Source organism: Adiantum capillus-veneris, chromosome 21 (assembly GCF_014529385.1).
Source record: "Adiantum capillus-veneris isolate H3 chromosome 21, ASM1452938v2, whole genome shotgun sequence".
Lineage (NCBI taxonomy): Eukaryota > Viridiplantae > Streptophyta > Polypodiopsida > Polypodiales > Pteridaceae > Adiantum > Adiantum capillus-veneris.
In genome coordinates this window covers 70,169,014-70,194,705 of record NC_140951.1, presented here as the reverse complement: position 1 = coordinate 70,194,705, position 25,692 = coordinate 70,169,014, and the positions used below count along the sequence as shown (strand labels likewise).

General features: G+C 44.8%; 3 protein-coding genes across 3 annotated transcripts; 1 reads left to right on the top strand and 2 right to left on the bottom strand.

Annotated features, from left to right (window-relative positions):
• Positions 1–1,082: 1,082 nt before the first annotated feature.
• LOC147431132 (uncharacterized) lies at positions 1,083–2,927 on the bottom strand. The gene has a single exon (XM_086493628.1). It carries the CDS (start codon positions 2,925–2,927, stop codon positions 1,083–1,085), a length of 1,845 nt encoding a protein of 614 aa, XP_086349754.1.
• Positions 2,928–3,071: 144 nt separating this feature from the next.
• LOC147431131 (uncharacterized) lies at positions 3,072–4,169 on the bottom strand. Its single transcript, XM_086494544.1, has one exon. It carries the CDS (start codon positions 3,988–3,990, stop codon positions 3,181–3,183), a length of 810 nt encoding a protein of 269 aa, XP_086350670.1. The 5' UTR covers positions 3,991–4,169; the 3' UTR covers positions 3,072–3,180.
• Positions 4,170–14,873: 10,704 nt separating this feature from the next.
• Positions 14,874–25,640, top strand: SPI (BEACH-DOMAIN HOMOLOG A1). Its single transcript, XM_086493627.1, has 16 exons — positions 14,874–14,938; positions 15,055–15,190; positions 15,268–15,324; positions 15,427–15,585; positions 15,668–15,859; positions 15,934–15,999; positions 16,085–16,199; positions 16,300–17,420; positions 17,555–18,311; positions 18,472–18,571; positions 18,797–19,914; positions 20,053–21,709; positions 21,833–24,907; positions 25,005–25,313; positions 25,384–25,549; positions 25,632–25,640. The coding sequence occupies exons 1-16, from the start codon at positions 14,874–14,876 to the stop codon at positions 25,638–25,640; spliced, it is 9,102 nt and encodes a 3,033-aa protein (XP_086349753.1).
• Positions 25,641–25,692: the final 52 nt, after the last annotated feature.

Genomic DNA, 25,692 nt, shown 5'->3' with positions numbered 1-25,692 from the left:
ATTCAGCCACCATCCCGTTTCAATCTTGAGCATGTGTGATCGCGTCCGCATCAAAGTAATGTCCCGTCTTGCCCGGTGGGACATAGGTGTCCTGATATGCATATGGGTGTCACCAGTCTTGTAGGTCTCCCAATATCGTGTATTGATGTGTTTGCCATAGTATTCAAATTTGGACTTGTGTACTGTTGTACTCCATCTAGTGTGTAGGGCTTCAAGTATGCTTCTGTCAAAATTCAGCCCATGCTCACGTTCAGTGCCTTCCTCTATATGCATGTCCACACGGTCTCCCACATTCCATCTAGAGAACCATTTCTGTATGTCTTCTACGGGACTGGATGTGAGAAATTTACTCTTGTAATTCTTTTGCGGTTTACATCCGGCTTGCCATGCCATGTGAGGTAGACGGCTCTCCGGCATCATCTTAACTTTCATGAGGTATATGTGTACCCTCTGTAAGGCTTGCATTTCCAAGGGTCTCTTGCCTGTCTCCAAAAGCATCAGTGGGTATGGGGTGGCAGTTTTGATCCCCATGTGTCTACATAGGAATTTTTTCTATATCTTTTCATGTCATTCCAAGTGCTAGCGGGGATACTCCCCCCCCCATACCTCTACACTGTAAAGTATTGTTTGGACCACGCATACATCAAATGCCATAGACTTGATTTCCCATCGCTTTGTGACACTTTGCTTGCATATGTTCTCAAATTCATAGTATTTCGCTTGTCCTGCATCAATCCTGTTTTGTGCGCAACTTCCCCATGCATGGTTTGAAGGTACATAGATGCCCAAGTACTTGAACCTCTCAACCGCTTGGAGTGTTTGCCCGTCATACGTGATGATGGGCTGATTCTCATTTCTACATGTGTGGACTGACATAACCTTTGTTTTGGCTACATTGATTGACAAGCCCGTTGCATTGCAAAATGCATGTACTGCATCCAAAAGTTTCTGTAGAAGGAGGGCCTTGTAGGCAAAGAGAACCACATAATCGGCATATATGAGGAGAAGAAGCGTGAAAGTACCAATGCTAGGGTGATCTCCCCCCTCTCCCATAGCCTTGTTAATGAAATCATCAAGCTCATCTATGCATAGTCCAAAAAGTGTAGGTGACAAAGGGCATCCTTGTTTAACTCCCATAGTGCTCCTGAACTCTTGTGAGAAACCTGTGTTTGTCTTGAGTTTACATCTGACCTCTTGGTAGAGACGTCCCATTGCTGTTCTGATATGCATAGGAACTCCCAGAGTTTCCATACGTGACCATAGCCCTTGACGGGGTACTGTGTCAAACGCTTTCTTGAAGTCCACAAACAATAATACAGGGTTTTGCCTTTTAGCCTGGCTTCATCCATCAAGACCCGGAGTGTAATAAGGTGGTCTATCGTGCTGTGACGAGCTCTAAATCCTACTTGTCCAATGGCACGTTTCCCGTTATTTTCAGCCCATGTGCTAAGATCTTTCTCAATAATGCTTCCAAAAAGTTTTGCCATACATGAGCTCACCATGATGGTGCGATAATTGGTGAGCAAATTGCGGTCACCTCCTTTAAAGAGCGCTCTCACCCAGTTTTCTTGCCAATCTTGGGGTAAGTATTGGTTGATTGCTTGATTCATCATATGGTGTATCCATTTCTTAGCCTCAATACCTGACCATTTCAGCATTTCAGAGGTAAGATGTAATGTGTCAGCTGCTTTCCCATTCGCCAGGCTTTTGAGCCCTTTAATGACTGCCTGGAAGGTGATGGGCTTTGGATGTTCGGCCTGAGCCCCTGTGTATATCGCCTCTTGAATCCCCGACGGGGCATACAAAGTTTGTACATAAGCATACATTTCGTTTAGGCTGAAATCTCCCATCACATCCCCTTTCTTCCCCTTCAGGTTACGCCAAGCCTTCTTTGGCTCTTTCTTGAACCTGCTCAAGTCTAGTTGTTCTTTTGAGAGTTCATACATGCGTCTCTTTTTCCTCTTGAGTGTATTGTATTCTCTAGCAGCCCATTCCCATTCATTTGAGTGTTGTGATAAGCCTCTCATCTTACGTTTGGCCTCCTTGCATTCTGCATCAAACCAAGGATTATGAGGTAAACCCTTTCTAATCTGTTTACCACTTTGATACTTGCCTATAATAATTTTTGCCGCTTCCTCCATTGCATGTCGGAAGATCTTCCACGTCTCTTCAATGTCACAAGGCATGTTCCGGTCAAACAGTAAGCTATCTAAGAGACTAGCATAGTCCTCTTTCTTCGTGAGTTGCATTTTGTATGACCAATTCGGTGTATTCATTGTGTTGACAATAGGCATACTGGGCATGGGTAGACATATATGGATTGGTGTATGGTCTGAGGTTGGTAGCCTGCTACCCACTTCAAAACTATGGACCAAGTCCAATGCATCGTATCTCACCAAGGCATAATCATTTGTACTCCTCCCATGATTTGCCGTGTAGCAAGTGTATGATCCAGAGTGTACGAACTTATCCGCACCATTCATGGCTACAAGCTGCATTGAGTTCATCATACTTATCATGGCTGACCCCTGTACATTTATGATGTTATCACTTGAACATCTATCCCACATAGAACCAAGTATAAGTTCCCTATTCTTATCCGCAAGGTGCAGTGAATGGTATGTCAATTGTACCTGTGTGTTTCGAATCCCGGCATTCAAATCCCCAAGAAGGACAACTGCTCCCTCTTGTGCATACATTGCAATGTCTATACATAGGTCAGCAAAGGGGTCATTTTTGGATAGCTGGTTTGTGTCATAAAAAGGTGACTCTCGTTGCGGGATATAGCATCCTGCGACAAAGATCAATCCTTTTGATGAGCAAACCTTAACCCATATATAGCGCTTATGGTCATCAATCTTGCATACCTCAACCATCTTTTGAAGCTCTTCCTTATACATTATAGCTACACCTCCTTGTCCTCGCATGTTGGTACCATTCCACCATACGGAGTGCTTGATATATCCACTAATGTCCGGCAGCCTGCATGTGTTTTGTTCCCATGTTTCCAATAGAAAGAGTATGTCAGCTTGTGGTAGAATATCCACCAGCCCTTCTCCCTTATGCCATGGGAAACCTCTACAATTCCAACTTGTAACCTGTATGGTCGTGATCCCATGGGTCGCATGTCCCTATGCATTTTTAGGCGGTGATGCTGGTTTTTTCTCCTTGAGACGTTCCTCATATGCTTTCCTTCCTTGCTGCCTGTTGTGCCGGTGTTCTATCTTCACTTACATAGTACTGAGTGCCTTTCAAGTAGAAGCGTGCAGTTTCCAAAATTATGGTCCTTTTGCAAGCATCCAACATTGTGCATACAACTGCCCTATGAGCATCAGTCTTCTTCTGGCCCAGTCTATGTGCCCCATATACCCCTGAATCTTGCTTATCAAGCTTTTTTGCTAACAAGGTGGTAACATCTACGTTCAATGACATGACTGTTTCCCCCTCAGGTTCTGGCATGCCTCGTATCACAATGTTTTGGGATCTTTTCTCCCTTTCCTTGTATTCGGTAGAATCCTCATTCGTATACATATTCTCATACGTATACATCTCTCGTGTCTTGTGTCCCATGGTCCTCTCTTGTTTCACTATCTGTGCCCAAGATGGAGGAGACCCCTCGGGTGCATCCGTTACATTATTGGTGACCTGTGTTATGTGACTTCCTTGTTCCAACACTTGAGTTTGCAGCATTTTCAGGGTGTCTTCTTGTTGCTGAAGCTTTAGAGCTTGCAGTGCAATGGTATGATCCAACTCTTGGTTGCGTAGTGTCAGGTTTTTGATGTCTTCATTTTGACGTGAAATCACCTCATTCTGTTGTCGTACCTGTTCTTGGATAGACAATAGCAGTCCCCAGATGTCCTGTGTAGTACATGTGATCGTCATGTCCCTTGAATCCTTGGGGGGCGTGTCCTTCGGCATTGATTTGATAGGTGATGAGCTCACTGTTCGAACGCTTCTGGATACCCTTTGATTAATGTGCGCTGATTGCATAGGTGGGGAATCATGCAATACCTGTCAGCACTGTCGGCACTGTTGCTGTCGGGCTGTCACGGCGGTGAAGGGAGTACCTTGGCGGCCATGGTGTACAGGCGGGCAGGTGCGCAAGTTAATGCGCCAGTTGACTGAGGTGCGTAGGCAGGTGCAGGTGCAGGTGCAGGTGCAGGTTAGTGTGCCAGCGGGTTGGCGCAGGTGCACAGAGAGAGAGAGAGAGAGAGAGAGAGAGAGAGAGAGAGAGAGAGAGAGAGAGAGAGAGAGAGAGAGAGAGAGAGAGAGAGAGAGAGAGAGAGAGAGAGAGAGAGAGAGAGAGAGAGAGAGAGAGAGAGAGAGAGAGAGAGAAATGAAATGTTATATTAACGTCTTCAAAAGGCCATAATGACCTATGAGACCCGAAAGTTACAAAGTGGTGGATCTGATACAAAGTCAGAGTAACAAAATAACAAAATAACCTAACAACAATACAAAACAAAGATATATACTATGGGGTCCTAAGTTGGTCGATGTGAGCCAAGCAAAAAACTAAGCAAAAAATGGGCGGCTTGTTGGGATAGCTGAATCACAAGAGATCTATCATCGATCGTTGGCGAATCTCATCAATTTCCTCCATGGTTAGTAGTCTGACCAGGCGTTGTGCATGCCTGGCCAGCGTGCTCCGAATTTTTTGTCGTAGCCTCCGTCGATGCTGTGTAGTTCTTCGCAGTCGCGGGCGCCTGGATTTCCCCAATTCAATCGCTCGGTCAATCAGTGTGCCTCTGGAGAGAGAGAGAGAGAGAGAGAGAGAGAGAGAGAGAGAGAGAGAGAGAGAGAGAGAGAGAGAGAGTGCACTACACATGAGACGAGGAGTGGCGGAGTTCCACCCCAAGAGAGCACTGGCCCCAAACCCTGGCCCCTTTTGGTAATTCTTTATATTGCTTGAACTCAGTACAACGCTGGTGCCTAGCTCAGAGAGACACACACACACACACACACACACACACACACACACACACACACAGAGAGAGAGAGAGAGAGAGAGAGAGAGAGAGAGAGAGAGAGAGAGAGAGAGAGAGAGAGAGAGAGAGAGAGAGAGATGAAATGTTATATTAACGTCTTCAAAAGGCCAAAGTGACCTATAAGACTAGAAAGTTACAATGTGGTGGATCTGATACAAAGTCAGAGTAAGAAAAATAACAATAATAACAACATAACAAAACAAGCTAAAAGTACTATGGAAACCTAGTCTAAGGTGCAGCGGAATGAATGTTGAACTTTGCTCAAGATGAGTGCTCCGAACTGTGCTCAAGGTTCCTTTTACTTACAGAAGGGAGAGCCTTCCGTTCCTTTAGTGAGAGAGTACAATGGACACAAACAAAGTGAATGGACACTGTGAATGGAAGTGCCTGAGACTGAGAGATAGAGAAGAGAATACGACAACAGAGACGTTGTAAAACCCTCCTCCGAAGGCCCCACTCTCTATGGTGAGTGCGGTCTACTTATGATTGCACAATCTCTGCAATGCTTGGACTTGCCTACGATGTCGACGACGACGAGACGGGCTGAAATCTGAAAACGCTAATGGCTGAACTCTGCAAATCTTCCATCTGCTGAATTCCGACTCTATGTTGGTGACGATGTTGATGACGACGGTACGACGACGATGCGCTGAAAACGCAGATGCTGAAATCTGCGTTCTCCGGGCTGAAACTGTAAACCTTGCGGAAACTGACCGTGCGACGAGGAACTGCTGCGGGAAAGTGAGATCTTCGACGTTCGGGACTTGATTTGCAGAGTGTTTATGCTAAAAACTGAAAACGTTGGTCCTAGGGCTGATTCCATCGCAAAGATCTGCAAAAACGCTGAGGTTGATCTGCAAACCAAAAACGCTAGGGCTGAATTCTGTGCTTGTGCAAAAATGCTAGGCTTCTGCTTTGTCTTGCTGTCGCCGGGTTGGTCTGCAATGCAAAACGCTGAGGCTGATCTGCAATGGAGAAAAACGCTGGCTGTCCTTGGCTGAAAACGCTAAGTCTTTGATCGAGGGGGGGGGGGGTCCTTGCTGAGAAGGTGCACTGTTGGATGTTAGGTCCCTGCTGCCTCTTCTGCCAGAAAGTGCTAGCGCTAGGTTTTTATTTATACAAACTTAGCAAAATTGCCCTACCTACTTTCCAACAAAAGTCACCTAAAAATAATAAGTGAAAAATGTCAAAAATAGGGAAAATAGGTTTAATGCATTGGAAAATTCCCCTGATGGATTCTGATGGGAATGCTTATGATCATGCTGTGTGCAACCAGAGGATATGCATCTAATCTAAGTGTCTTGACATGCACGGCCTGCGAACAGACTCAGAAAAGTGCCAGATCACTTCCTATTCTAGACCAACTTGACTGAACTGAACCCTTGTCGTGCTGTAGCTTGTCCACGGACACATAGGGTTGGATGTGTCACGTGACATCCCCTGCTTTTCAAAGTGAGGTACTGGTACCGAACTGTATGGCGTCGAGGGAGATCGCCAATAGCATCCGGAATCTTGGAAGGGACTCTTCGTCGGCCCACTCTGAGGTGTGGGTCGTGCGGTACTTGAACTTCATAAAGGTCTGCAACGCTTGCTTCTTTGGCCCGCGCCGGAAGCGACACAAAGTCTTCTGTGGCTTCTTCAATGCTTCAACTTTGTCGAGAGTCATGCTTCTTTCTTCTTCCAGAATCTCCATGGCTGAAAATTCCTGAAACCATTTCCAAGTTCCAACACAAAACCATGAACATACCTATTTCATGTAAAGTGATTGGAAAAAATCCTGTCGTCCTAATAGATTGTGCATGCAATGTAGATGAACAAAGAGACGGAGTGCCAAACTGTTCACCACGCACACGCAAACAATGAGATCGAATCTGTCTTATGATCTAGAGCAATCAATTGTGGCAATTCACAACGGAAATGCCCATGCTTGGTGCTCATACTTTCATGTGCTCTTTCTACAAATGTGTCATGCCAAGGTAGAGGCATACTTTTCAGCTTTTCATGAACAATCCGCATACATTCGTGCTCATTCATGAGTGAAACGTGCTCAACGTACAATATGTCATGCCTAGTAAAAGGGATCACATAAAGACGCTGACAAAAATACAGGAACCGATCATGAATGAAACACTCGAACAATGCGTGCGTATGAATCATGCGAACACATAATATCTTGTGAGGGTTCTTTGGACTGAGGCTTGAGAGCCAAGATCAGTTCTTCTTGAAGGGGTGCTTTGGACCTAGGCTCGAGAGTCAAGATCGATCCTTCGTGATTGATCGAATGTGCAACGAGGTTAGCTTTACTAGAGAAAGTATCAACTAACACATCATCCATGTGAACAATCACATCATCTTCATGCAACTCATCATGCTTGTGAGAAATCACATCTTGATCATGCAAATCATCATGCTTGTCATTGTCATCCAAATCATCATGCTCATCATTATCATTCAAATTATCATGCAAATCATTGTCATTCAAATCATCATGCAAATCATGTGTGTCTTGCTTTGGAGAAGTAGAGACTGAGAGAGTCTCCTTTTCCTGATTCTGTGCAAAGTGCGCCTGCACTTTAGAAAAAAGTCGCCACAACTCTTTCATGTGTTGATCGCTCTTCTCGTCTTGCTTTGTTCTCGCGGTCATATTCTGCTTGTCTTTCGTTGTTCTCGCGATCAAATTTGGCTTGTCTTTCTTTGGCTTCCAAGCGTGCTTGCTCACTCTCACGTGCTATGGCTGCCATTCTTTCTTGGTATTTGCGCTCTATAACTGCTATTCTTTCTTTGCTTTCTAACTTCCTGTCCATCATCCTCTTGTCGAAAGCCTCCATAGGAGTTAGTGCAATCCTTGGCGTAGATGGGGAAGGGGGAGGGTCGGAAAAACCTCTTGGTGGGGAAAATTCTTCTTCGCCTCTCTCATGCTCATCACCTCTAAGCGAAGTATCCATTCCGCTTCGAGTGATGACCATCCACTGAAGTCGTGGGTTCTTGTGGTCTTGAGTTCTTAAGTTCACGAGGAACTTGGGTTCTTGTGAGTCTTGGGTGCTTGGGTTCTTGAGGGTCTTGAGGTTCTTGTTTTGCTTGCAATCTGTGCTAGAGAAGGATCTTCTCTTTACCCGAGTTCTGCTCTTTTCCGTGAGCGCACCCCTTGGCGGCCTTGCGCTCACACCAAGGGTGCTTTTTCCCACCTCACGTCGATTGGCTGGCCGCTAAGTGCATGGTCCGCTCTCAATGAGTAAAAAGAGGCACAAGGGGAGGCTGGACAAGCCCTTCTTTCTTGGGTTTCCTGTCACTCTTCAAAAACACGATTAGGAATCGACACGCCCAAGTGAACTTGGGTTCGTGCGACCTCAACAAGCAAAACAAATTTCTATGATTTTTGTGGTTCTTTCCTTGAGTGATACAGAACACTGCCAAAGCTCTGATACCAATGTAAGGTGCAACGGAATGAATGTTGAACTTTGCTCAAGATGAGTGCTCCGAACTGTGCTCAAGGTTCCTTTTACTTACGGAAGGGAGAGCCTTCTGTTCCTTTAGTGAGAGAGTGCAATGGACACAAACAAAGTGAATGGACACTGTGAATGGAAGTGCCTGAGACTGAGAGATAGAGAAGAGAATACGACACCAGAGACGCTGTAAAACCCTCCTCCGAAGGCCCCACTCTCTATGGCAAGAGCGGTCTACTTATGATTGCACAATCTCTACAATGCTTGGACTTGCCGACGACGATGAGGACGACGACGAGACGGGCTGAAATCTGAAAACGCTAATGGCTGAAATCTGCAAATCTTCTATCTGCTGAATTCTGACTCTATGTCGGTGATGATGTCGATGACGACGGTACGACGACGACGCGTTGAAAACACAGATGCTGAAATCTGCGTTTTCCGGGCTGAAACTGTAAACCTTGCGGAAACTGACCGTGCGGCGAGGAACTGCTGCGGGAAGGTGAGGTCTGCGAGGTTCGGGACTTGATCTGCGGAGTGTCTATGCTGAAAACTGAAAACGCTGGTCCTAGGGCTGATTCCGTTTCGAAGATGTGCAAAAACGCTGAGGTTGATCTGCAAACCAAAAACGCTAGGGCTGAATTCTGTGCTTCTGCAAAAACGCTAGTCTTCTGCTGTGTCTGGCTATCACCGGGTTGGTTTGCAATGCAAAACGCTGGGGCTAATCTGCAATGGAGAAAAATGCTGGCTATCCTTGGCTGAAAACGCTAAGTCTCCTGCCCGGGGGGGGGGTCTTGCTGAGAAGGTGTACTGATGGATGTCAGGTCCCTGCTGCCTCTTCTGACAAAAAGTGCTAGCACTAGGTTTTCATTTATACAAACTTAGCAAAATTTCCCTACCTACTTTCCAACAAAAGTCACTTAAAAATAATAAGTGAAAAATGTTAAAAATAGGGAAAATAGGTTTAATGCATTGGAAAATTCCCCTAATGGATTCTGATGGGAATGTTTATGATCATGCTGTGTGCAACCAGAGGATATTCATCTAATCTAAGTGTCTTGATATGCACGGTTAGCGAATAGACTCAGAAAAGTGCCAGATCACTTCCTATTCTAGACCGACTTGACTGAACTGAACCCTTGTCGTGCTGTAGCTTGTCCACGGACACATAGGGTTGGATGTGTCACGTGACACCTAGGCCGCTCAATGTGAACTAAGTAGCTGGCTGGGATAGCTAAATAGCTAAATCACAGGAGATCTTGCATCGGTCGTTGGCGGATCTCATCAATCTTCTCCATGGTCAGTAGTCTGACCGGGCGTCGTGCATGCCTGGCCAAAGTGATGCGAATCTTCTGATGCAGCCTTCATCGATGCTGTGTAGTCCTCCGCAGTCATGGGTGTCTGGATCTCCCCAGCTCAATCGCTCGGTCGATCAGTGTGCCTTTGGTGCGAGACGAATGTGAGCTCTGCTGTATGAGTAGCTCCTCCGGCTGTCCAGTGTTTGCTCTAAAGAAATCTGTGATCCGTCTTTGAGACTGGCTAGCCTCTCCTCTCATCATGCTATCTCTGTGTCTGTGCAGCTCGAGCAAGAACAAACCCAGGCATCTCGGATCCTCGTATCCCATGACTCTGGAGAGTGGTCCAAAACCCTCTTTAAACAAGCAATGGAAGCGGCCTCGTATCTCGTAGTAGACTGGGCAACGGCATGTGTAGTGCAACTTTGTCTCAGGCTCCATGTCACACAAGGGGCATGTCCTGGCCTTTGCTGGCACTCCGCTGTATCTCCCAGTCTCAATCCGCAGCTGGCGTGAATATTATTGTAGCATCACCTAACCAACCCAAGACCAACAAAATTATCAACCCTATCAATCCTAGGATCGACAACCCGGCTAGGGCATGGAAGCATGAGCATCATAGGATGTATCAAATGAAAGGATTCAAGAGAATGCTCTTCCAGTGCAATAGAGATTAGCCATGAATCACCAACTCTAATCACACCATAATCATCAATCAAGCATTACCTACACACATTAAGCCCACCAAAGTCCGACGTGCCATAGACTAGAATCTCAAAGCACACTCTTGACAAGTACACACTAATTGCATTGGTCTTGGCCTTTCCAATCACCACATGCCAATCAAGGTACTTAATCAAAAGCTACACACACAAGGTGAATGGTGCTCGCGTTTCATTAAACCCATCCACACACGAGCAAGCAATAGGGCACATACACTAATCACAAGATTAAAAACCAACTTAATCAACCTAATTAGAGATGTTAAATATCACAAATTGAGTGCTCATAGAAAGATAGGAGTGGTCAATAAGCAAGAAGTCATCACACACATTCAAATCTAGAATAATGAGAAGGTGAAACTACTTCATGACATAATGGAATATAGAAGAATTAAAACTAATGAAGAAAGTAGAGATTAGATCAAGAAATGCTTCTTTAATTACAATGGATTAACACTAGCCATCTAAGCATGGGCATTAAGCTCAAGGCTAGGCCATTCATAAAGTGAACACTCAAGAGTGAGCTCTCAAGAGTGGATACTCAAGAATGAATCCTCTTTGCATAAAAAGGCTTTCTTATAAAGGTTTGCACCACAATCTTTTCTAATATGGGATTAAGTTTGAGCTCTCTAGCTAGTATATACAGTTTGGAACTTCCAATGAGCCCAAGACCTTATACAATGTGGATAGGAAAATATTGTGCACATCCATAGTACATCCCCAACTTGGTGCATAATCGATGTCGCATGTGTTAGCTGTTGTTAACATTCTCCCCTTCCTAATTTGGCGCACCTCCTCGTGTGCCGTTGAAGCAGAGCACGGAGACATGGGTGAAAGCACGTCCATGGAAGAATGTTGAGCTGCAAAACATAAGAAGAAGTCATGAGTATCAAAAGCCAACAAGGATGAATAAAACATGAAGTACAAAGAACAATTGTGCAAAGTGAATTTTTGCTTCTAAAAGATGGGTGAATCATAGTAAAAAACTAAACAACATAAAGCAAAAAAAACACCTAAACTATCATGAAGATTAAACCACTTGAAATTTCAATTTTTATGCATGAAACACAAGCAATCAATTAAGACCCTAAGCTAATGCAAGGTCATAAACCTACTAGCCTAAAAACTATATGATCAATCTTAATAAAGCATCCAAGCCTATCATGTCTATGGGCTAGAAATGAAATGTTATATTAACGTCTTCAAAAGGCCATAGTGATCTATGAGACCAGAAAGTTACAAGGTGGTAGATCTGATACAAAGTCAGAGTAACAAAATAACCTAACAACAGTACAAAACAAATATATATACTGTGGGATCCTAGATTGGTCGATGTGAGCTAAGCAAAAAACTAAGAGAGAGAGAGAGAGAGAGAGAGAGAGAGAGAGAGAGAGAGAGAGAGAGAGAGAGAGAGAGAGAGAGAGAGAGAGAGAGAAATGAAATGAAATGAAATGTTATATTAACGTCTTCAAAAGGCCATAATGACCTATGAGACCCGAAAGTTACAAAGTGGTGGATCTGATACAAAGTCAGAGTAACAAAATACCCTAACAACAGTACAAAACAAAGTTATATACTATGGGGTCCTAAGTTGATCGATGTGAACCAAGCAAAAGACTAAGCAAAAAATGGGCGGCTTGTTGGGATAGCTGAATCACAAGAGATCTAGCATCGGTCGTTGGCGAATCTCATCAATTTCCTCCATGGTTAGTAGTCTGACCGGGCGTCGTGCATACCTAGCCAGCGTGCTCCGAATTTTCTGTCGTAGCCTCCGTCGATGCTGTGTAGTTCTTTGCAGTCGCGGGCACCTGGATTTCCCCAGTTCAATCGCTCGGTCAATTAGTGTGCCTCTGGTGTGAGACGAGGGGGAGCTCTGCTGTGGGAGTGGCTCTTGCGGCTGTCCCGTGTCTGCTCTGAAGAAGTCTGTGATCCGTCTTTGAGATTGGCTAGCCTCGCCATTCATCAGGCTATCTCTGTGTCTGCGCAGCTCGAGCAAGAACAAACCCAGACATCTCTGATCTTCGTATCCCATGACTCTTGAGAGTGGTCCAAAACCTTCTCTGAATAAGCAATGGAAGCGGCCTCGTATCTCGTAGTAGACAGGGCAGCGACATGTATAGTGTAGCTCTGTCTCAGGTTCCATGTTACACAAGGGGCATGTCCTGTCCTCTGTTGGTACTCCGTTGTATCTCCCAGTCTCAATCCGCAACTGGTGAGAAGATGTGCGTAACTGGCCAATAGCACATCGTATCCCATGAGACAAGTGGGTATCCATGTATTTGGGTCTCGCCACAAAACCATCTTCCGTAAGCTGGAGAAGGTGGTCTTTGTAAAAAGCCATCTTCGTGCCCAATTCCTGTGCTGGTTGTATCCATGTCCTTTTGGTGTCTAGCTGGGTCAGGTGTTGGCGTATGAGCTTGGTGATCTCTGACTGTGTAAGGGTGAGAGATGGTGCATCCAATGAGTAATGGAATGGTGGCAGCCGGTCTATGCTGAACCCATGTGCCTGAAACCATGATGTCATCTCCCCATACCAGCATGTTGTATCTCCTTGTATGGCTAACTGTCGAGAGGATTCAAGTGCTATGTGAGCATATCTGTCTCTAGGAAGTGCCCATGTGCGGTTTATGAAGGAGATTGATCTTGTGAGCGCCTCCACCACACGTGGGGGGGCCGCTAGCTCTGCTCAGATAATGGCCCGTGGTATTGATGCCTTGGCTCTAATGAGCCGCGAGATCATAGAGATGAGAGGTTTCTCCATGTTCCCCCATCTGTCTGAGCGACCCGTCCTCCCGTGGTGATCCAGTGAAGGTCCCCATATCTCGGTTCCATAGAGCAATGCTGAAGCCACCAAGGTGTCAAAGAGCCAGAGCTTCGTCCGGGGCTCCTGAAAGTGAACCTGTGAACACATCCTCTCCAATCTACCCAATGATGCGTGGGCTCTAGTAAGTCTGGTTTCTGCTGCTCTTCTGAGTGAGAATGTAGGTCCGCTAAAAACCACTCCAAGGTAAGTGTAAGTGTCGGTGTACTCCACAGTCTCCTGGCCGTATGTGAATGTAGGTGCTGACCTCCTGATCCACTGTAGGGTGGTGTTAAACACCATAACCTTGGTTTTACCCAGGTTGACAGAAAACCACTTTCGTGTGTAAACGTGTGCAAAGCATCCAATTGACGTTGCATTCCCTTTGGGGATCCGGAGATCAACACTATGTCATCAGCATATAACAAAAGTGGAATCCATGTCCCTGCCAACTGAGCACCTTTATCCCCATCGCTGTCAATGTAGTCAGAAACCTCATCCACATACATACCGAAAAGGGTAGGAGAGAGCGGGCAGCCCTGCTTCACCCCAATAGTGGAGTGAACCGGTGTAGAAAGTCCCTCCGGGGTGCGTACATGCCCTACTACTGATCTGTACAATGCCATGATTCCCCAAATGAGTTATGTGGGTACTCCCATTTCCTGTAATCTGCGCATCAGTCTAGCTCTGGGTACCGTGTCGAAAGCTTTGCGGAAGTCCACAAAGCTACAATAAATCCTTCTCCTATGAGATCTGCCTTTCTCGATGATGGCCCTGAGTGTTAGGATATGGTCAAGAGTGGAGAAGCCTCTCCTGAATCCTGCCTGCCCAGTTGCACGTATTCCTTCCCTCTCTGCCCATCTACTCAGCTGTTGCTCAAGAATGGATGCATACAACCGTGCCAGTGTGTGCCCAATCATAATAGTGCGATAATTCCCAGGCTCCATGGGGTCTCCTGATTTGAAGATAGGTACGATCGTAGATAGGCTCCAAGTGTCCGGTAGGCCCTCACACATGGCCCGGTTAAACATAACTGCTAGGAGCTCTGCTAGTAGGTCTTTGGCATGCATGAAATGCTCTGCGACTAGGCCATCACGATCATATGCTCTCCCAGTCTTCATCCTGTCAATAGCTTTCTTCACCATCTCAGCGGTGAAAAAGCCACATGCATGTGGGCATGGATCGGGTGGGTTGGGGAGGGGCGGCTGTCCAGGTACTGTGTACAAAGATGATGCGTACTGACCCCATGTCTCTGTGGAGGAAATAGCCGGGCGGGGGGGGACTGCTCATGAAAGAGCCGCCACGCCTCACGCGAGTCCTGACTCAAGAATAGCTGATATAGATCCTGCTCGAGTCAAGCCAAAAAAGACCTCTTCTTTCGCCGCACCAAGCGTCGGAAGTCAATTTGTGACTGTCTGTGAGTGACGTCCCCCAACAGCACCTCCCTCTGGAGTCTGGCTCTAGTCTGGCGGCACTCCTCGTCATACCAGGAGAGAGAGAGAGAGAGAGAGAGAGAGAGAGAGAGAGAGAGAGAGAGAGAGAGAGAGAGAGAGAGAGAGAGAGAGAGAGAGAGAGAGAGAGAGAGAGAGAGCTTTATTTGGCAGGAAAAAGAAGAGGCGTTGGAGATGGCGGTTGATGTTTTTTGTAGACTTGCCAAGAGGACTGGTAATTCGACCCAACTTGTAAATACGTAAGTGTGACATTGGCTCTGGTTTTTTTGAGGATAAATACTGCTGATCTTGTAATCTGCTATTTTTACTAATGTTTTCTTTTGTGCTTGTCATCTTTTCTTATCTGGTTCTACAGACTGGTTGATGCACGGGTGTTCTCGTTTGTGGTGGCGAAAGCTTTGGTCACGGAAATGAACAAGTTGAGGAAGCTCAGCACAGATGGAGGTCAAGACGTAGAGCAGATCTTACATTTTTTCATGGAATCCCAAAAAGTATGAAGGAAATGGTTGAATGTTAATTTACTCATTCCGAACCTGGAGCTTTTCAAAATGGCAGTTCATATGTGCAGGATATAATTAGTGTTGGTGCAAATTTGCTTTATGCGCTGGAGTGCCTTGTTTCACCGGTAAGTTTTTTAAAAACTTTTTGGATGGAATTACGAAAATTTGTAGATGAAATTTTAGTTTCTACAAAAAATTGGGCATTATAACATTGATCTGGTTTGCAGCCTTTGGATGTGCAACCATTGCTGGATGCAGGACTTCTTTCATGCCTTGTTTGGGTTCTACATACTGTACTGGGTCAACCTAGATCAGAAGACGTACCTGCCGTGACTTTAAAGGAACATTTTATAGGTGGAGATCTGGAACACATTTATAAACAAGTGGTAATCTTTGAATTTTGTCTCTTCAAAAATAATTGGATATTGAACCAAGTGGTGTATTTTCTATTAATTTTTTGCCTTGCAGGTGGAACGAAGCATTATACATATCATGAAAGCTTTGGCGCAGCATCCAGGAGCAACTCAAAGTCTTGCAGAGGATGACTCCTTGCAATTATTATTTTATATCGTGGGGATGAATCCTAGCATCTATCTTCATAGTTCTGATGGTTTAAAGCCCCCTTTCTCCTTTGCTCAGCTATATCGACAGGCTTTGCAGGTTAGCTTGTATCAGATCGCTGTCTCTTGTTATATTGTGACTGTAGTACTACCAGTGAAAATTGCTGTGTGCAGATTTTGGGACTTCTTCTTAACAATGATAATGGCAGCTCAGCTCAGTATATTCACAAACATCAGCTGGTTAGTTTTTACAGGATGAAAGTCGCTACTTAACTGCCGTGTTTTTAGCGTGGAAGCCTTACTAGTTTGGAATTTTGTACTGCAGGTCAAAGTTCTGCTCAGAGTTGTACGTAATTTCGATATTAATGTCCAAGATTCTGAATATGCTGTGGGTGTGATAGATGTGCTGCTTGAATGCATCGAGCTATCATGCAGAGGAGGTTAGTTCTAATGGGTTTGTTGGATTGTTCACATGGCATTTCTAAGAAAGGTGTGCATGCTGGAGAGATATCAACACGTGTTGTTGTTGTGATGTTACAGAATCAACAGTTAGATTAAGGGATGATTTACATAATGCACATGGTTACCATTTTCTGGTCCAGTTTGCCTTGAATCTCCTAGGAAAAAGCCCTTCTTTAGGTGAGGGAAATATCGAAACAACTGATGGCTCTTACCAAGTGAAGGGGTCTTTAGCTTCAAGTATAAAGATGGAAGAAACTGCCAATAATTCAGAAGGAAGTTTGCCTCCTGTACTTACACGCCTGCTTGATATCCTTGTAAACCTGGCTCAGGTTGGAGTATCTGGGGCCAAAGGTGGCAAGGCTGGACCAACCAAACCTGCTAGTCGCTCTTTCCTGTTTTCTGATGCAGTTGCGTCCACTGATGATAAACAAGGTGAAGGGAAGGTGAAGGATGTGGAGGCTGTGCAAATATTGCAGGATATTTTTTTAAAAACCAACAATGTGAGATTGCAGTTAGAGATATTAGATAGGCTTCTACGCATTTTTGCTAGCCACTTGGAAAATTATGGCTTATGCCAAGAATTGCGCACCATTCCATTGTTTATTTTGAACATGGCAACCTTTCCTGAGATTCTCCAGGAGCGTTTGCTGAAGATATTGGAGTACGCGGTGACAGTGGTCAACTATGTTCCAGAGCAAGAGTTACTCTCTCTTTGCTGTTTGTTGCAGCAGCCTCTCCCAGCCTCCATGGCTCAGAGGATCCTATCGTTTTTTACGAAGCTTCTCTCTTTCGACAAGAAGTACAAAAAGGTTCTTAGAGAAGTAGGAGCGTTGGAGGTCCTAGTCGATGATATCAAGAAGCTAGAGTTTCTATCATTACCTGAATCACGAAAGCCCCCCTTGAGAAGCGTAGTGGAAAGAAAAGCTGCACAAGGTGGTAAAGACTTAACCAGAGAAATGAGCTTGAGGACTTTGTCATTTTCGAGTCCAGCAACAAAAGCCCAACTCTTCAATGATGATAGCACTCTGATTATCGCCTGGGACTGTTTAGTTACGCTTCTTAAGAATGATGAGGGAAATCAGATTGCATTTAGGAAGGCTAATGGGTTTGCCTTAGCTCTTCCTCTCCTGAATTTGTCCCCTCATCGAGGTGGAGTTTTACGATTACTGAACTGCCTCATTTGCGAGGATATCAACCAGGTCAGCACTCTCTGATGGCCTTTTGTATTTATCTTTAATCAAAAGACACAGAGAGTGTTCAAAATTTTTAGTTTGTTGAATGAAGTTCTGTCTTTATCATCTCTTTGTTACTGATTGGATTGTTCGCCATACAGTCTCACTCAGAAGAGCTTGGTGCACTCATTGAAGTAGCAAAAAGTGGAGTTGTTGCAAATACAATGGGTCAGCAAATTAAGGTTGATGTTGAGACAAAGCGGGATGTTTTATGGGCAACCTTTCGCATACTGAGTGTAAACAGTGCTTGCAAAGATGTTTTTGGTGCAGCTACTGGTTTCAGTCTCCTTTTCACAGTTTTACACAGCTTTCAGGCAGGCCAAGATCTAACTAAAGAATCATCTACTGATAGCATTAGCGAAGAAAAGTTTTCTATGATGACCTTGTACATGGAAGTGTTTGATGCAATGATGAATGTGGTGAAGGCTGCGGTATCAGGGAACTCAGTAAATAGAGGGAGATTGCATAAAGTAATCTCATCACAGACCTTTAAGGAGCTATTACGTGATTCTGGCTTATTTTCTGCAAGGCATGAGGAAAGACTTGCAGATTTGCTTCTCAGTCTTGCTTTGGAGAAGAAAGGACCATTTGGACAGCTGCTTGTTCTCTCACATGAAAAGGCTTTGTCTATCGCACTTTCAAGTGGTGACCAGAAGAATAGTCATGGCATGAATTCGGGTGTTGAGAGTGAGAAACCTGATGTTGAGTCTGTGGATCTCGTGCGCAATGCAGGGGCTATTGAAGTGCTGATTGATTGCTTAAAATGTTTGTCATCAAGACTGCAGCTTAAGGTGCTTGAAGTTGTGAAACGTCTTGCCCGGGCTTGCGCTTTCAACCAAGATTGTCTTACAGCTGCAGGTATACTGGAACTGTTAGCAAGGCTTAAGTGTTCTTGACATATGACATGTGAAGGTGTAGTCACAGCTAGAAGATTGTGTAGTTTTTCCGTGCATGATAAATATCGTCCCTAATTGCTTTTTTTTTTGGTAACCATGATAACGGACCTTTTATTCTCCAGGTTGTGTAAGCCTGTTACTGGATATTGCAAAATCTGCAAGTGGTAATCCATTACTCTTGGAACCTGTTCTAAGCATTGTGGAAATTCTCGGATCGTACCGGTATTATTCGCTGGCCCGATTTTTGTCTGTTTCCTTGCTTTGATTGCTCACTCTTTATACTGACTTTACTTCTATTAAATATCTGTCTAGATACCTACTTGTTTGCGCGATAAATGTAGAGGAGTCCCATTGCAAACTCACATCTGCTTGCATTATCTTGTCACACGAATATTTTATTAGAATGCAAGCAAACTTTGTATCTCATCATTTTTTGCATTGTTGCAGATTATCTTCAACCGAGCTGAGGACGCTGGCCAGGTGGGTGTGGCTGTGTAAAGATTCTACCAACAAAGAGTTTGGTCAAATATTTCTCGACTCCATGAAGAGGATGATTCACCTGGAGACCATTGGGTCTGAGAATGGTAATGCTGCACCTTTTGTGGAAATGTCACAAGTACAGTCCGGCTACTCTTGCATGCGGATCTCCCTAGGGGACAGGACATGGCCACCCACTGCAGGTTATTCGTTTGCATGCTGGCTGAGGTACAAAAATCTTTTAAAGCTCTCAAGTGTTGAAGCAGATGAAGCTTCGAGAAAGCAGCTTGCAAGGGGACGAGCGGGCACAATGGGCAGAGAGCGTGCCAAATTCAAAATTTTTTCAGTTGGTTCCGCAGAAGAAAAAAGTCAATTGTATGCTGAATTTTACATGGAAGAATCTGGTACTTTAGCGCTAGCAACAAGTGCCACAAGTTATCTATCCTTCAAGGGAGTTTTTATTGAGGAGGATGTGTGGCAGCACGTGGTGGTTGTGCATAACAAGCCGAATGCTTTAGCTGGTCTATTTCAATCAAGCAGTGCCTGTCTTTATGTGAATGGAAGGCTGAGGCAAACTGGAAAGCTTGGATACTCAGCATCTCCAGCTGGTAAAACTCTTCAAGGAACAATTGGGACACCACCAAATGATCTTGAAGTCCGCCCACTGAGCTGGAATCTTGGTACTTGCTATTTGTGTGAGGAAGTACTACTGGCGCCTTCTGTTTTTTTAATGTATGCCTTAGGTCGGGGCTATAGAGGTCTTTTTCAAGACACAGATCTGTTAAGGTTCATGCCTTATGAAGCTTGTGGGGGAGGAAATCTAGCAACTTTTGAGGCATTAGAAGTAGACCTAGCACTAGGTACCAGTAATCAAAAGGTAGAGAGCAGTTTGAAGGCAGGTGCAAGCAAAACAGAGGGCAGTGGTGTCGTGTGGGACTTAGATAGGTTGGCTATATTTGCAGCTCAATTGACTTCTAAAAGGCTTATTTTTTGTTTCGATGGAACCTGTGTGGATGCCGCTACTTTTGGTTCTCTTGCTGTTATCAATCTGGTGGACCCCTTATCAGCTGCGGCTTCTCCGCTTGGTGGTGAGTACTTATTTTCCACTGACATCTATGTTCTGCTCAATTTTACCTTTGTGGTGAAGCTCTATTACTCTCTATGACTAGCAGTAATGCAAAAGATATTTTCTATTTCTTGTTGACATCTTTATCTGTTGGGTGCAGGCTTGCCGCGCATTGCCAGGCTCCATGGAGACATCAGCATATGTTCCCCATGTGGTCTTGGTGAAAACATCAGGAAGATTGGGGGTGTTGCAGTAGTACTGGCATTGGTTGAGGCTGCGGGAAGTAAGGCGATGCTGCATTTAGCTCTTGCTTTGCTAACCAGCATTCTCTGTTGGAGTCCTTACAACGTTCGCGATATGTCTGCTACCAGGGGCTATCACCTGCTTGCTCTGTTTTTGCGTCATCGGATGTGTTTTTTTGAGATGCAGAATCTTGACATGCTCTTTCAAATTGCTGCTTGTGAGGCTTCTATGGTGAGTTCAGGAAAAGTATCAGTTTTGGAGTCGACCGTTAATTCTTCAAGTCTTGGGACTATTTCGGCAAGTAATAGCTTTGAGAGCTCATTAGGTCTCAAGGGAACTGGAGAAGGATTGTCACCTTTCGGATCTCAAATAGATAGTGCTGATTTTTTTCAGCAAGATACCATGAGTTATGTATCAGATATTGAACCGCCTGAGCTGTCTTCAGAAGTTTGTAATAGCCTTGTTCTTGCCAATGCAGAAATGATGGAGTATGTTCTTTTGGATTGGACGTTGTGGGTGGCTGCTCCTGTTACAATTCAGCTTGCCCTACTTGGATTTATTGAACGCCTTGTTTCGATGCATAGATATAGAAATCATAATTTGACCATGCTGCGACGTGTCAATATAGTGCAGCACCTATTAGTAACATTGCAGAGGGGTGATGTTGAGATTCCTGTGCTAGAAAAACTAGTGGTGTTGTTGGGTATCATTCTAGAAGATGGGTTTTTGACCTCAGAGCTGAAGTCTGTAGTCGATTTTGTTGTGATGACCTTTGAACCCCCTGAAGTGTCAGACAGGTCCACAATTCCTAGGGAAACAATGGGGGTGCAAGTTATTGTGCGTAATATGCTGCTTGAGATGCTAATTGATCTGCAAGTAACAATTTCTTCAGAAGAAGTTCTGGAGTTATGGCACAAAATTGTGTCATCCAAGCTGATCACGTTTTTGCTTGATGAAGCTGTGCACCCAACAAGCATGCGTTGGGTAATGACCTTGCTTGGCGTTTGCCTTTCTTCATCAACTACATTTTCTTCAAAGTTTCGCAACAGTGGTGGATTCCATGGGCTTGTTCAGGTTCTTCCAAGTTTCTTTGACTCTCCAGAAGTGTATTATATATTGTTTTGTCTTATGTTTGGAAAATCTGTATACCCAAGGCAGCCAGAGGTAAGACTACTAGATTTCCATGCACTGCTGCCGGATGAAGGCGGCTCCGGAGAATTGATATTTACTGATTTCTTGGAGGCAATCATAGCCATGTCAAAAGCTGCATTCGATAGGTTGATTTTGCGATTCCAATCTATAGAACAATTAGAAGATCAGGTGCAAGCAGGCTACTCCATTGATGAAATTTTCAAAGGGCTTGCCGATTCCTCAGAACAATTACAGGGGGAGGCATTGCTGCACAAAACTTATGCAGCAAGGTTGCTAGGAGGTGAAGTGGCAGCTCCTGGCGTTGTTACGTCCATCATACGATACATGGTAGACCTTACAAAGATGTGTCAACCTTTTTCTTCTGCTATGCGACGCCAGGAGGTTCTTGAGAGCTGCGTAGATTTCTATTTTTCATGTGTCAGGTAAATGTGTTTGTGTGAATGCAAATTATCTCGGTGTGATTATCAGTAAGAAGGGCATTTGGTTTTAAACGACACAATTCTTTTAACTTGTTTGTCCGACTCCTGGGCAAAACCTGCAATCAGGTCTGCTTATGCCGCTCAATCTTTTCAACACAAAGCTTTAGGAGACCGGCAAAACTCCATGGACATTGAGGATGGAATCAGTTCTCACCTGGCATCTTCGGACTCTATGAATGGACGTGCACAAGTGACAAATGTAGCCCAAAAGTTGCAAGAGCACAGGAATTTAGGTGCTGATACTGTTGTCAGCATTCCTCGAGCTATATCTTCGTCCAAGGAAATAAATATCATACCAAGCTTAGAAGAAGATACCCTGCCATCAGAAGACATTGTCTGTGATGTAAATGTTTTTGCAATGGATAGTCTTGACCATTTGGTTGCTCTTGCTGCCATTTCAGCGCCCGCTGAGAAGGTAGAGCGCGAGGAAAAGTCATCCTCACTGACGAATGCCGATACAGAATCAGTAGGATCCCACCTTGCTTTAGCTCCAGGGTCCCCTGTTTCTGAAGCATCTGGTCTTTTATCTGGCATCAAGTCTGCACATTCAATGTCCATTACTCCCTTTGACCTTTCAGCTTCATTCATGGGAAGCTCTGCTCGCAGCGAGACCCATGTGGGGGCTTCTTCATTGGCCACACTCTCAACAACCATGAGTGGATGGAATTCTGAGGTTTACTACAAGCTGACTACACCTTATCCAGAGAACAGCTTTGTTGAGATAAAGCCTGAGTGGCTCTTGAAGCTTGATTCTGTGGGTTCAGGTGGTGGTCCATGCTCTGCAGCATCTGTAGCTGTTCTAGACCTGATCGCTGAGGTCCTTGCAGATGGTATATCCGAACAGATTAAGGCCACCTCCCTTGTTGAAGCAGTCCTAGAAGCTGCGCCCCTGTACATTACAGCAGAGGCTGGTCTTGCATTTCAAGGTTTGTGCCTGGGCCGTTTGATGGTGTATTTTGAGCGCAGGTTGTTACGTGATGATGAAGAGGTCAATAAAAGGCTAGACAAGAACAAGTGGTCCTCTAATCTTGATGCTTTCAGTACTTTACTAGTGGATCGTGTTTACATGGGTGCTTTCATGGAGCCTGGTTCAGTGCTGAAAATTTTGGAATTCCTGCTTTCAATGCTGCAACTTGCAAATAAGGACAGGAGGGTGGAAGAAGCAACTTTAACTGGGAAGGGTTTGCTATCACGCAGCAGAGCAGGTCGCCAAGTTGAAGGTTATGTACAAAGCTTGCTCAAGAATGTGAATCGCATGATTATGTACTGTTTCACACCCTCATTCCTCTCTGCAGTTGGAGAGGATGATTTTATCAATTCTAACTGGCCAAGAACAGATGTGAAAAGGCTTGATGATGGAGATGGAGGCTTTTTATCAGCCGCAATTGATATTTGCACTGTGCTCCAGTTAGTAATAGCTAACAGGCAGTTGATCTTTTGTCCAATTAACCTGGATACTGATTTGGTATGTTGCCTCTGTATCAATAGCGTGACAATGCTATGGGATTCCAGGCCAAACGTACGCATGCTTGCCGTAGAAGTCATGAAAAGTTTAATAGCCTTCCGAAAACCTGTATTGGAAGAGCTCCTTGTTACGAGACCTAATCAGGGTGAAGCCCTTGATGTTCTCCATGGTGGTCTCGACAAGCTGTTGATCAATGACTTAGCTCAATTTTATGTATGGTTTAGAAATTCTAAAGAGGTCATATCAAAAGTACTGGAGCAATGTGCATCAATTATGTGGATGAAGTACGTGGCTAATGCAACTAAGTTTCCTGGAGTTCGTATAAAGCTGGGAGAGAGTCGCAGGAAACGAGAGATGTCGAGGCGTTTCAGGGATGTCTCAAAACTGGAGGATCGACATTGGGAACAAATGAGTGAGCGGCGCTATGCTCTTGATGTTGTAAGGGATGCAATGGCAACGGAGCTAAGAGTTGTTAGGCAGGATAAATATGGGTGGGTTCTCCATGCAGAGAGTGAGTGGGAGGTACACGTTCAACATCTTGTGCATGAGCGTGGTATATTACCCATGCTGAAGGTGACATCTTCAGAGGAGCCTGGCTGGGAGCTGTGTGCTACAGAGGGTCCCTATCGCATGCGTAAAAAGCTGGTCCGCATCAAACTGAAGGTCAGCATGTCTTCTTCAAACAAGCATAGACTGCAACTGGAAGCTGCACAGGAGGATGTGAAACTGAGTTCAGGAAGAGATGGTACAGGGTTAGATATCACAGACCCAGATTATGATTCATTTTTTCACCTTTTTTCTGTAGGCAGTACAGATCAGAATAACCTGAGCTACAGTAACAAGGATTTCTTGGAAGCGTATGATGACGAGGATTACGATAGGCTGAGAGAGGAAGGAAGTACATCTTCTTCAACTAAGACTGGGTTCAACACCCCTCAGTTGATGAGCGAGAGTGGCTTTGGAGTAGGGCCTGGTAGGACAAGTAGTACCTTCTCAGCTCAAACCAGCACTGTTGGAGACTTCTCACAGTCTCATCAAAGCTCTCCGAAGCAGTCTGTACAAATGAGTGAAGAGCTTAAATACGAAGATGGCAAGGCAGACAAAGATGTTAACGATGATGGGGAATATTTGATCAGACCTTTCCTGGAACCTGGGGAGAAGTTAAGGCACAGATATAACTGTGAAAGAGTTGTTGGGCTAGAAAAAAAAGATGGCCTTTTTCTCATTGGGGAAACATGCTTGTACGTCATAGATAATTTCTTTATTGATGAGTCAGGCAGAATATGCGAGAAATTCGGAGAAGATGAGTTGTCTGTTATTGATCAAGCACTTGGAGTGCAGAGTAACAGTTCAGGGGTTGGCTCTTGCCAAGAGCTGAAGCCAACTGGTTCTTGGCAAGAAACTGCAGGTGAATGGCTGGGAGGCCGGGCTTGGGCATACAATGGTGGTGCTTGGGGAAGGGAAAAGGTACAGAATGTCAGCCAAATGGCTCATCCGTGGCACATGTGGAAACTGGAAAATGTGCACGAACTTCTGAAACGTCGCTACCAGCTTCGTCCTGTTGCAATAGAGCTTTTCAGCATGGATGGCTGTAACGAACTCCTAGTGTTCCACAAAAATGAGCGGGATGAGGTCTTTAAGAACCTCCTTGCTCTTAATCTCCCGAGGAACAGCATGTATGCCACTTGAAACATTGTTCTGTAGTTTTTAATTGTTAAGGTGTGCTTTATTAATGACTATCTGGAATTGCTCTAATTTTGGCCGTGTTGTCAGGTTGGATTCCACAATCTCAGGAGCCTCTAAACAGGAAAGCAATGAAGGGGGACGGCTCTTTAAAATGATGGCAAAGTCCTTCAGCAAACGCTGGCAGAATGGGGAAATTAGCAACTTCCAGTACCTGATGCATCTAAATACACTTGCAGGGCGAGGCTACAATGACCTCACACAGTATCCTGTCTATCCATGGGTTTTAGCTGATTATGAGAGTGAACAACTGAATCTTAATGATTCAAATACTTTCCGTCAATTGGACAAGCCCATGGGTGCTTTAACTCCTGAAAGGGAGGAAGAATTTCGAAGAAGGTAGGTAATCTACTTATTTGTTAGCTTTGTGATTGAAAGAAGTATGTCTGATGCAGCCTTCCTCTTTCAGGTATGAAAGCTGGGATGATCCAGAGATACCAAGTTTTCACTACGGCTCACATTACTCCAGTGCTGGAACAGTACTATTTTATCTCATCAGATTGCCACCTTTTAGTGATGAGAACCAGAAGCTGCAGGGAGGTCAGTTTGACCATGCAGATCGCCTTTTTAACAGCGTAAGGGACACATGGCTCAGTGCCAGCCAGGGCAACACGGCAGATGTGAAGGAGCTTATTCCAGAATTTTTCTACCTACCAGAGATGTTAGAGAATCGCTTCAATCTGGACTTCGGGGTCAAGCAATCAGGGGAGAAGGTCTC

Bases quoted from the DNA above. Each gene is read 5' to 3' on its own strand.
- LOC147431132 (XM_086493628.1), bottom strand. From the start codon at position 2,927: ATGCGAGGACAAGGAGGTGTAGCTATAATGTATAAGGAAGAGCTTCAA.
- LOC147431131 (XM_086494544.1), bottom strand. From the start codon at position 3,990: ATGCAATCAGCGCACATTAATCAAAGGGTATCCAGAAGCGTTCGAACA.
- SPI (XM_086493627.1), top strand. From the start codon at position 14,874: ATGGCGGTTGATGTTTTTTGTAGACTTGCCAAGAGGACTGGTAATTCG. The intron at 14,939-15,054 runs GTAAGTGTGACA...CTGGTTCTACAG, and splicing joins TCGACCCAACTTGTAAATAC to ACTGGTTGATGCACGGGTGT. The intron at 16,000-16,084 runs GTTAGTTTTTAC...TTTGTACTGCAG, and splicing joins ATATTCACAAACATCAGCTG to GTCAAAGTTCTGCTCAGAGT.